We start from the raw sequence: 12319 nt of genomic DNA on the forward strand, positions 1-12319 counted from the left end.
ACTTTACTGTAACAACATCATTGTAGGATTCACATGCTCCACTCGGTAATAAATGTCACTGAAGCAGCCAATTTGCGCACAGCAGTGTCCCACAAACAGTCCTGGATTGAAGTGACCAATTTTATTATTTTTTTCTTGAGGGATTATTATCAGGGGTGTGGAATAAGGAAACTTGCCCAAGGTTTCGCACTGCCGGGAATCAACCCCAGGTCTCCCACTTGCGAGGCGAGTGCTCCAACCACTAAGCTACAGGACTCCTTAATAAGAGTAGTTATCACGACTTTTGTCACCCTATAACAACAAAAAATTGCATTTATACAGCACCTTTCATGTTGGGAGGATGTCCCAAGGTCTGGAAAGTGAAGGGTTTGTACCAGAGCTAGGACCTGGAGTCCTAGAGTGGGGCAAGGTTGGGGGGGTGGGGCGTTTGGAGGTGGGAGGGCAGAGAGGGAGGTGCAAGGCCTTCAAAAGTGAGATTGAGGATCTTGAACTTGATCATCTGGGGTACGGGGAGCTTGTGAAGGCAGGAGAGGATAGGAGTTATGGGGTCACAGAGCTTAGCGTGGGAGTTAGCAAAGTCAAGCCTGGATGTAATGAAAGATAGGATAAGGATCTCAGCAGCCTAAGGGAAGAGATAGTGGCAGAGGTGGACAATGTTGCAGAGTTGGGGGAAAGCAGAGCTGGTCGTGGCACAGATGTGGGGTTTAAAAGACAGTTGCGGGTCAAATAAGACAGCAAGGTTCCATACTGGCTTGGTGAATAGGTTGAGAATAGGTGTTATGCTTTTACCAGATACAGTACTTACCATTTCTGTTGATCGACCTCTTTAACTTCTTGAAAAGGGCAGTGTATGCTTGCCCCTGTTTTTCTGACATTGAACATATCTCTAGACGATCCTGCTTGGGTGGTAGCTGCTGCAAAACCTAAACAAACAAAAAAACAATTTGTGCCACCAAAGTCTTTCAAAATAATTTAAGAGCAATAAAATACATGTCTTTTTCCCAACAGTCAGTCAGTACCAATCTTCTGGTTTTCTACTATTGCCAAAGATGTCTGAAATATTTTATACTCTAATTGTTTTGTATATTTACAGGACTTTGGGATTTATATATAGGAGGAGCAATTCAGTAAGTTTGTTCTAATTTAATAGATCTTATAATTTTTTTTATCTCAATATCTTAACTTTTCATCCAACTCTTTAATACCTCAAATACTTATGTTCACTACCCGTTTCTATTTTAAACATCCCAACTGATTCCACTGTTAAATGTATATATATCATTACCTCACTTTTTAGTCTCCTTAAGATAAATGGCTTCATGATCTTTTTGGCATGAGCAATCCTCCCTTTTTCAAAGGTACTTTGTTCATCTGAGGTTTTCTAAAAATAAACAAAACACTCATATTGAATTGCAGAAACAAAATCCAGATATGAAAACAGCAGTTATGTTCGGAGACAACAGCACTATGAAGATACCTACAAGTGTTGCTTGAATTAACTTTTTGGATCTTAGAAAAGCATGTCTACATATATTGAAAAAAACGACATCGGCTAACACTAATAGCAAACAGAAACAGAAAAGAAACATCAGGTTTTTTTTCCTATGCTTTTATATGCTTACAAAAAGCATGTAGTTATTTCACCTGTGGGCTTGAATCCAGCTCAGTGTGATGGAATAAGTGTTCTCTTTAATCAGTAAGGATCTTTGAAATCAGTTAGTGCCTCGTAGGCACTGCGCCTCAGCACAAAACTTCCCATTAACCAAGAAGTTTATTCAAAGTTCTTATACAGTAAACTGATAACTTCAACCCTGGCTTAACTTGTCACTACAGCTTAAATCGCCATGGTGTCAATATCCCAGAAGCTTCAAATGCAAAATGTTAATAAGGGACTTTGCTTTACAACAACAAAATTACATTTATAGAGCGCCTTTCATGTTGGGAGGACATCCCAAGGCGCTGGACAGTCAGGGGTCAGACCCAAGCATGGGGGGAGGGGTGGGAAAGGGGTGAGGGACGGCAGAGAGGTGGGAGGCCGACCAAATGCACGATCAAAGAGGAGGGTCTTGAGACCGGCCTTGAAGGAGGCAAGGGAGGAAGCGAGGCAAAGAGACTGTTGGATGGAGTTCCAGAGGGTGGGGGCAGAGAGGCTGAAAGCCCAGCCACCGAAGCCCTGGATGCATCTGAGCATGTGCATGCAACCTCCGCAAGCACCTGCACCAATCAGAGAGTCTCGTGTGGCCCAGGAGGACCTATCCCTAACTTGCCAGTCCGGATAACTCGTCGCTGAGCTCTTTTCCCTTGGAAAATCAAGTTAAAAAAATGTTCATCCAGTCTTGCAACCATCACTAAATATCCTTTCAGAAAATGTCCAATCTCGTAAAAAAAAATCCATATTTTTATAGCTCTTTACACATAAATCATTTCTCTTAAAGTTGCCTAGTGCTTACCGCTTTAGAAGAAAACATCCTTCGGATCTCACTGGTACTACTGCTGAACATGTTTGGCATGACAAAATTTAACAGAGACATCAGTTCCAGGAGATTGTTCTGCAGTGGAGTTCCAGTCAGCAGTAAGCGATGTTGAGCCTAGTATTTAAAGAGATATATAAAAGTGGATCAAAATTTATACAGAACATTCTTGCTCTTTAAAGAATATTTATAACTGTTTATCGCGAAGTTTAGAAAATATATCCAGAATATCCAAGATTTTTTAAATTGAACAAAATAGCAGAAATTCTGGGTCACAAGCACTAGAAATCTTCCAAAGGAAACCAGCAAATTGGGATGATTACATGTGACACTGAACATTAGATTAAAACAAGACAAAAATAGCCTGAAGACCAAATGGTATTTGTCTTAAACTTACATTAAATGTCATTAGATGCTGATAACGGATGGTACTCATGTTCTTCAGCATGTGACCTTCATCAAAAACTGCATAATGGAGCTTTACACGTCGAAAGAGACTGCGATCATCTGCATTACTAATTGAACAGGAATACCTGAAGAGTGGAATAATGAAAATATAAACTGGAATGCATTTCTGGTTCAATGCAAACTCACAGTATACGTAATTAAATCCAAGGTTGCATTTTTGTTTTTAAATGTCCAACTTTCTCATGATTATTGCTTAAGAGTTTAATTAAGTTTAATACAGAAGACAGGGTATTTTGAGTTAGTTTGTCTACGCTAAAATTTCCCTTGGCTGGGGAAGAGCACGATCAGAAATGGTCCTCATCGCTATCCAATGACTTCTGCTGGAACATGAACGTCAGAGGAGGATAGAATTGGGACATATTATGATGGCTTACTCCCTCATGGACAAACAATCTGCCTCATACATAAAACATAAAAATATCACTTGGATAGAGGGAGTATCAGAAGGCTGCAGAACCGCCTTTGGAACTTATTATAAATCCCAACATAAGACAACATGTTTAGGGCAGGAGGAAGATAACCGATTAGAACATAAAATGTGGAGTCCTGTAGCTCAGTGGTTGGAGACTCACTCCGCAAGCGAGAGACTTGGGTTCGATGCCCGGCAGGGCGAAACCTTGGGTAAGTTTCCTTACTCCACACGCCTGATAATAATCCGGAAAAGAAAAAAAACAATAATAAATTGGTCACTTCAATCCACGACTGTTTGTGGGACGCTGCTGTGCGCAATTCGTTGCCGCGTTTCGCCCACAAATATACAGTCAATTCACCTTAGTCTATTTTGTGAAGCGCTTTAAGACGTCTCGAAGACGTGAAAAGTGCTATTTCAAATGCAAGGATTATTATTATTTATTATTATTATAATATGATTGCCTCATCATGAAGCCATTTAATCCCCATTGGACTCACAATTGAGATTGCTGGTTATTTATCTACTGCAAATCATTTGATGCTTTTTACAAAACTGATGGGATATCAAATAAGCACATGATTATTGGAGTCCTGAAAGGAAGTGCTGCAGGACACATTTTCTGCTACTAGAGGGAGCATAAACTGACTTGTTAGGACAAATTTTTAGACAGTAGAAATCTAACCTTGAGTTTATGCTCCCTCTAGTGATGTAGAATAGGTACCACAGCAGCAAAAAAAATTCCGATGACTTTTTAAAATAGGTCAAATAATATGCCTGTAAAAGTTGAACTACTTACCTAGATATAACTTGCTTAAAATAAACTTCAAATTCTACGTACATTCTTCAAAGTACAGACTTCTGATTATTTCCTGCAGATACAAACTTGTCTGCCGCTATCAGTGCAGCCGGGGTGTACTGCTAAATCAACTGTGTTTACATCCCCCGATGGCATCCTCTACCTGGATATTGCTCTGATCAGGCCACATCTAGAGTACTGCCTGCGTACAGCTCTGGTCACTGCGACAAAAGGGGGCTGACCAGGTCCCAGAGGCAGTGTAGAGTAATGCAATAAGGATCATAATAATCATCATCTCCAGTATTCGGGGAATGAGCTATGAGTTGGGCTAAAAGGTGAGCTGCAATTTTTCCACAGAACTGTGGAAAAACCACAACACTGGACTCATTTAAAAGGAGCTTGACGCTGTGATGGGGGTGAAGGTAGCATGGTTATTCTGGCAGGATGAGATCAGATTGGCTGAAGGATCCTGTTCAGCCAAACTGATCTAGTGATTTTGTGAGATGTGAATATCTCTGATAATTTATTGACGTTTAGTATTGGTTGTAAAAATGCGTGTAATAAAAAAGACAAATCCACAACTTACGTGGTTACTATGACATTGAAGTCCACAATCTTGTGAAGTATGTCAGATCTGAGAAGCTTCCTATCTTCCAATGAACCTAACCACAGAAAATACACAATCATAAGCATCAATTAATTAGATGCTATATATACGCGCGAAGGATGCAAGGAGCATTTTAAATGACAGACTCAAACCATTAACCATTAATTGACCATGTATAGTTAAATATAATAATTCCTGTTTTTGATATTGCACCTTACCATGTCGTCAAAATGTGTCAAATCGCTTCAGTGGATTTTTACTGTAAAGTTCAGTGACTGTATTTATTGGCAAATATACAGAAGGTAGTGTGCTAAAGAGACAATTTGTGAGATGGCAAGTAGATCTTTATGGCAAAATGCAGACCGAGTACATTAGGGTTTGCTTCTGTGACTTTTTGGTTAATTGTTCAGCTTGCAAACTAGGCGGATGAAAGTACTGTACTAAAACAAAGAGTCTGTGCTGATTAACTAGTAAGAGATACCACAATAAAATTCCTCACAGTTCCAAACTGTACACGTGGAGATGGAGAAAAAGAACGAAGAGAAAAAAGACAAAAGTAGTACTTTTCTTACCATAATACAAAAGGATTTTGAGTTCAGGGCACCAATGCTTAAATTCTCGGATCCAGTTGTCTGGGGAAATCACAGAACAAAAACTTAATATGCTCATTTAAACTGTAGATTAAATCTTAATATTTACTGTTGTTTTACAGAATACTCACCAAACAACATTAAACACAAAACAAAAAAAAATGTAGTAATTAGATTAACTAATCAATGTGTTGTGAGTTACACATTGATAGAAAATAAAGCTGTACAGCACTGAGTAAAATGTATCTTATTTACTACTGCAATATGTTCTCATATCGCAGTAGGTTTGAATAAAATGGTACCCGATCAAGATCTTTATTTATATATATATATATATATTGAACTAAAGTTAGGTCAATGGATCACTTTTATAAGATACTGCTCAAAAATTTCAAATATTATGTGAAATGAAATTCCTACAATGCTTATACAGACATTTCTTAATCACTGAACAAATTGTAAAATCATGAGACAATCATCATTGCTGAAATCATCATTGCTGAATACGTTTTATGACTTTTGGCATTTATTAAGCACTGGTAACTGGTAACACAGAGCAATAGCTGAAATTCAATACATATCCTGCTAGAAATATACCACCTAAAAAAAATTCAGCAAGCTTTCAATAACAGTACAAGAATACGAAACACTGCCTGCAAAGTGTCACAACAGGATAAGTTGTGGTATTTTGTCTTTTTACTCTCGAGTACTGTTAAATTAATGGTGTTTTGTCTCAAATTACCTAGAGTAGAGGCAGGTACTGTGATGAGATGTGGTCCTTTGTCTCCTTTCTGGTAAAGAAAGGCCAGGAATGCTATGGCTTGTACAGTCTTTCCCAAGCCCTGCAAGCAAAGTAAGAGTCCATCATTCAAACATGAAATTACGATTTTATAAAATGAATGTCTGTCATGTTAGACTTTTTTTTTTGCATGGTTAAAATCTTGTATGGAAACAGAAAACAACTTCTCCACACTACAAGGGAGGCAGACGATATACTTCGAAGTCCCCTCCAACATAGCAGTTTTAAAATGAGATGTTTGAAGCCATGCAAAACCATCTTATAGTGTACCTCCTAATTAGTGTACTCAGTTTCTGCTCAGTGCAGCTCCACAGTGGAGAATGAGTTTACAATTACAAGCATACTAGCTCTGCCACGAACATTTTAAATTTATTGTATTCTTGGAACCAGCACTTTTTGAAAGAACTAATCCAATCTGATTGTGTAGAAATACAACAACAAAAACAAAATGACGTTGGTAAAGCGCCTTTCACGTCCAAAGGTGCTGAAATACTATTACGGTTGTTCTTAAAAGGAATTTTTCATGATACATAGTAAGAATTTTTGGTAATTTCACACACTTGGGGTTTGTACAGCTTTGGGCATCTATTATTATCAGGGATGAATGGATAAAACGATTAAGAAATATTGGATACACTGGAGATTTTCTCTCCCGAGTTGTGGACGATTGAGTCGGGGACAAGATAGAAGTATTTAAGATTATGAAAGAATTTGATAAGGTGGACTTTGATAAATTGTTTCCACCTGTTGGCGAGTCCAAAACAATGGGACAGAAATAAAAGACAGCCAGTAGTAGATAATAATAATCCTTGCATTTGATATAGCGCTTTTCACATCGGGAGGACGTCCCAAAGCGCTTCACAGAATATACTGTAAAGTGAATTGACTGTATATTTGTGGGCGAACGCGGCAGCCAATTGCGCACAGCAATGTTCCACAAACAGTCGTAGATTGAAAATGACCAATTTATTATTGTTTTGGAGGGATTATTATTAGGCTCTGTGTGGAGTAAGGAAACTTGCCCAAGGTTTCGCCCTCTGCCTGGAATTGAACTCTGATCTCTCGCTTGCAAAGCGAGTGCTCTAACCACTGAGCTACAGGACTTCTTAAGGGATACGAGAAACTTCCCGCATAGGGTGGCGATGTATGGAACTCACACTGGTTGCAGTTGAAGGGCATCCAACATAAAGAAAACTTGATGCAAGATGAGGGTGAGGAAATAGAGGGATATAGGAGAGAGACATAGGAGGCGTGCAGGTACGTGTCGAGTATAAACATCAGCACAAACTAGTTGGGCCGAATGACCTGATTTCATGACGTATCATTTTATGTAATTCCACTGGCATCCAGAGGATAGTATGCAAGAGATCAATTGGGATAAAGCACTTTTTCAGCCAAACCAGTTATGATTTTGGAATACCAGTTGATCTGCTTAACAAAGTAAACCAGTATTTGTAGTCTGAACAGAAATTGTAGTCTAAACATTCTTAACTAATGTCTCAATGCAAAATCAATTAAGCTGTTGAGTGACAAAGTGTTTTAAAGAGTTGAATGCATCCAGTAGCACCTTGCAAACTCATCCCCTGCAGGTATGAAGAATGAAAAGTAAAATTCAGTAATGTCAGGGAGGATACTGAGTCACACCAAGTAGCCTGCTTTCAAGCTGTTATCTGTGGTCATGTGGCTTGGCACCATGGATGTCATAGCTTTGCAGAAGTTTGAATGTGAGCCAATATTGTACATAGATTATTTTCTCCAGGGAAAAATACATTGGGATTTTGACACCTTCAGAATAAACATTGTTATCCAGTGTCGGAACCTGAAACCAAGTTATATACTTCATTCCTTCTGCTCAGTTCATCTCTAGTATTGTTTTGGGATCAAATCTTCAACCATCAAAACCTAATTATAAGTAAAATGACAAACTAGTATTACTCACCATCTCGTCTGCTAATATGCCATTCACGTGATGTTTATGCAGCAAAGCCAACCAATTTAATCCAACTAATTGATATGCCTTAAGCTCCAAACTGTGAAACAGAAGCGAGACAGATATGAATTGACAAGAAGATTAAAACAAAACTTAACAAATTGAAACACATTTAGATTTATGCTTATTTCCGGTTATGTAAGGAAAGAAGATCTGAACTAAAATATTAATTTTGACCCTCAAAAGTTTCTATTTGAAGGATAAATTGAAGAAACGAAGAACGAAGAATGGGAGAAATATCAAAACATCTCCAGATTAAACTATTAGTGCTTTTGGAGAATATAATCCTTTAGATTTCAACTTGCTTGAGGCCCAATCTCGTAAACTGTCCAGACAACAGATGAAGTTGGGAGGACAGTCCTAAATAATACTGAAATAAATCCTTTCACTCAACATTTCATCTGTTAAATATACTATTCACCTGATATTTATCCTCAAAGGCAACTTAATTCAGCTAATAGGATTTAAAATCTGAAATGCTAATAGTTGGGTGGATAAAAGGTGCAACATTTTTCAAATTGAACATTGAGCGTGTTCTGTACTGTGTAATTGCATGATTTGGGTATTAGACATTCAATCACAAAACATCAAAACTAGTTGAAAGTTAACAAGTGCATCCTGAACGTGATGACAGATCGTCAATTAACGCAAGAAATTCCAAACTCGCAAGGGCACGTCCAAATATTATTTTCTGATTAAAAAGAGCGTTCCTGAAAATAATTAACTCTTGAAAGACTCCAAATCCTAACCTGAAGACTTAAGAAATTTTGCCTTCAGGAAGCTTTTTTTTAAAAAATAAAAATTACTTTAAAGTTATTAACAGTTTTCCTAGCTCAAAGTCAAATGTAGCAATAAGCCTACGGTCTAGTCTCGTCTGTGCACAAAATAAAAACAAGTAAGGGAATTCGCAACTCTCAATCTCTGGGCTATCTGATTCAGGATGCCACATCATCTAATAAAGTTGAGGACGACGTATTTTGATTAGTTTAATTTCTTAATTCTTTAATAGTTCTACCAATTATGTGTTTGCTCACACTGGTTTATTTTCATTTTTATTTTGATACCTTGATGCAATAAGATATTTATTCTTGGCTTTACTCACTCAACTAAAACCAAAGGTGAAACTTAACATGCATTTCAGCTACTGGATTGCTCTGGTGACCTGCTTGAGACCAAAGTCAAGTACATCTCAGAGTACCTATACTTGAATAGAATGTATACTTCAAACCAGACAGATCAGGAATTGCCCAACTTCAGGAAAGTACAGTACCAGTGAGTACAAAGCAACAGCCCTGCAACAGAACCTGGTTGTTAGTCGATTGGCAGATGCTTTTCTGGGAATAATAATCCCACAGTAATAAATAAAAATAGTAATTTGGTCACTCAATCCACGATTGTTTATGGGACACTGCTGTGCACAATTGGGTGCTGCATTTCGCCCACAAATATACAGTCAATTCACTTTACAGTATAATAATAATAATCCTTGCATTTGATATAGCGTTTTTCACGTCAGGAGGACGCCCCAAAGCGCTTCACAGACACACTGTAAAGTGAATTGACTGTATATTTGTGGGCGAACGCGGCAGCCAATTGCGCACAGCAATGTCCCACAAATAGTCGTAGATTAAAAATGACCAATGTATTATTGTTTTTGGTTTTGGAGGGATTATTATTAGACTCTGTGTGGAGTAAGGAAACTTGCCCAAGGTTTCACCCTGCCTGGAATCCGCGTGAAGGGAGCTATATAAATGCAAGTTGTTGGTGTTGAATGGGAGAATTTCCTGCTCCAGTGACTGGTCTGTCCTTTAAGTTCTGCCGATGAGCCAACGAGATTGTGATTTCATGAACAGTGCCCTGGACTATCACGGACCCTCCTGGCTCAGGAACCAGACTACTGAGACCACCACAGATGGCTGCTTGATTTCAACACTCCATTCCCAAACATGTCACCTTGGAGTCAGTTCAGCTCAAAGGAAATTAAGTCATTAAGAACAAATATGATTTAAATAGGCTATGCACTCAAAACTCAATCAAGGAATATTTTCAAATTGAGCTCCGCAACCTCACCGTTTTAAATGCACTGCATGTGGACAGAACATTTCAGACAACACTATTTGTTTAGTTACTACAAATAAAGGAAACTTGATATGTCTTGTATCTTAAAGGCTGAACCAAATCCAGACATGTGCTTAAAGGAAACGTGTCTCATCATCCACTCCTGATTGAATCTTTTAAAAACCCTAAATGTTATTAGTCATTTATATTAATGCAATGCATAAAGCATTTGAGAAGACATTTAAAACCTGTCATCTCTGATTTAAACTTGTTCAACTGTAGGCAAGACAGGAATGCATTGCGTAATTCAAATCAAACTGAAACATGCTTAAGTATCCATTGGTGATACAGTATTTGGGAGAAATCAAGAGCAATTCTTTTGTGATCATTTGAGACAATATGCTTAAACATTATCAAGAATCATAATGTCACAATATTAATGTTGGGTTAGATTTTGTCAGAGGTCGAAGGCAACTTTAGTTGAGTCGTAGACAACAAGTCCGGCAGTTTCTATAGTGGCACCAACCATTAAAGAGACAAAGCCATTGTGTTCCCTGCATGATTACATCTAAGGTCCAGTGTTATACAATATGATATATATTTATACAGCAACGTTCCTGCAGGAGGGTGTCTAAAAGCACTTGACCCTGCTTGCTGGGCACCCAAACAGGGAGGTGGTGAGGGGGTGGTTGCGGAAGGGAGCAGGGAGGGGAGCGATGACCGAAAGTGCAGGTACAAAGGTATGTCTTGAATCAGACCATGAATGAGGAGGGGAGGGAGGAAGCAAGTTGGAGCTCCAAAGAGCGGCGGCAGAATGGCTGGAAGTCCGCTTGCGGTGGGGCAGATAGGGCAGGAAACATGAAGTTGATTGAAGGTAGCGGCTGGGTTGGTTGGGTTGAAGGAGGTCGCGACGACACTAAGGAGGGATTTGAATGTGAGAACGACAATCTTGCATTTGAACCGCTGGGTGTTATGGTGTATGAAACTTAATACCTGTAACACGTTATTAGTCGTATGAAACACTGAAATGGGTGTAGATGTCCCACGGAAATGCGTTTCATGCATCAACACATTTTCTGCAGGATTTTTGAAGTTTGATAACACAGACAAACATCTTTTCCATGATATCCATATATTCACTAAATTCAGCAGTGAAATTCTGTACTTCAACCTATTTTCGATTCCATTTCTCCATTCCAGGTCTCCATAGGAGAACTGTTCCAAGAATGGTTTGTCAGCTTGAATCTGCGTGCAGATTATACACCAATTAACATTAAACAAACATCCTATGACCTTTGAAATTCTAGACTATTACGAAGAATGTTGAAATTCATATTACATGTAATAGTTATCGTCAAATTCCCAGCAACGCACATATATTTCAGAACTCGATCTCTGAAAACGTTTTATAAGCACTTAACCATGTTCAACTTTATCTATGGCTTGGTGAAGATTCACTGAAGCCCACAAAGCAGTTTCACTGCTTTTGTCTAACTTTAAATGCATAGCAACTAATAATAATAATCATCCTTACATTTGATATAGCGCTTTTCACGTCTTCTAGACGTCTCAAAGCGCTTCACAGAATAGACTGGAAAGTAATTGACTGTATATTTGTGAGCAAAACACGGCAGCTAATTCCGCACAGCAGTGTCCCATAAACAGTCATGGATTGAAGTGACCAATTTATTATTGTTTTTTTTCTTGAGGGATTATTATCAGGCGTGTGGAGCAAGAAAAATATACTTGTACACAACAAATGTATTAATCAATAATTACCTTTTGTTGAGAATGTCTGGTTGTTCGATGGTACTGTTGCTTTCACCATCATCTATAATTTGAGTCACTTGCTTTTCCAATCTTTGGGAGATGTCTGCACATCTGCACATAAGCTTATGAACTACTTCCCGCTCGTTGATGATGGTCTTGCAATGCCATATCAGGTCTTCAGACAAACCATTTGCCCGCTGGAACATTTGAAACTGGAGGAAAAAAAAGTATAAGTTAAAAGTTAGCAAGATAAAAATGGTCAGTATTGAAATTTTTGGTATATAATTATGTTCAAGCTAAACATCGGCAATAGTTTCTCTCACTCCAACCCGATCCATACTATTTGCCATTATCAGGA

At 38.4% G+C, this 12319-nt stretch overlaps 1 protein-coding gene across 2 annotated transcripts in view; it reads right to left on the reverse strand.

The window, feature by feature from the left end:
* LOC103184490 (SWI/SNF-related matrix-associated actin-dependent regulator of chromatin subfamily A containing DEAD/H box 1) overlaps window positions 1-12319 on the reverse strand; it is a 54617-nt gene that overhangs the window by 6588 nt on the left and 35710 nt on the right. For both annotated transcript variants that reach the window (XM_042336812.1, XM_007902509.2), the window contains exons 9-17: window positions 11971-12173; window positions 8083-8173; window positions 6087-6186; window positions 5327-5386; window positions 4734-4809; window positions 2869-3004; window positions 2451-2588; window positions 1286-1381; window positions 806-923 (exon numbers count right to left, since the gene is read on the reverse strand). In XM_042336812.1, the coding sequence (XP_042192746.1) occupies window positions 806-923; window positions 1286-1381; window positions 2451-2588; window positions 2869-3004; window positions 4734-4809; window positions 5327-5386; window positions 6087-6186; window positions 8083-8173; window positions 11971-12173 (1018 nt within the window). The remainder of the gene's footprint in view (window positions 1-805; window positions 924-1285; window positions 1382-2450; window positions 2589-2868; window positions 3005-4733; window positions 4810-5326; window positions 5387-6086; window positions 6187-8082; window positions 8174-11970; window positions 12174-12319) is intronic.

The sequence above is a fragment of the Callorhinchus milii genome, unplaced genomic scaffold, assembly GCF_018977255.1.
Source record: "Callorhinchus milii isolate IMCB2004 unplaced genomic scaffold, IMCB_Cmil_1.0 Scaffold1, whole genome shotgun sequence".
Lineage (NCBI taxonomy): Eukaryota > Metazoa > Chordata > Chondrichthyes > Chimaeriformes > Callorhinchidae > Callorhinchus > Callorhinchus milii.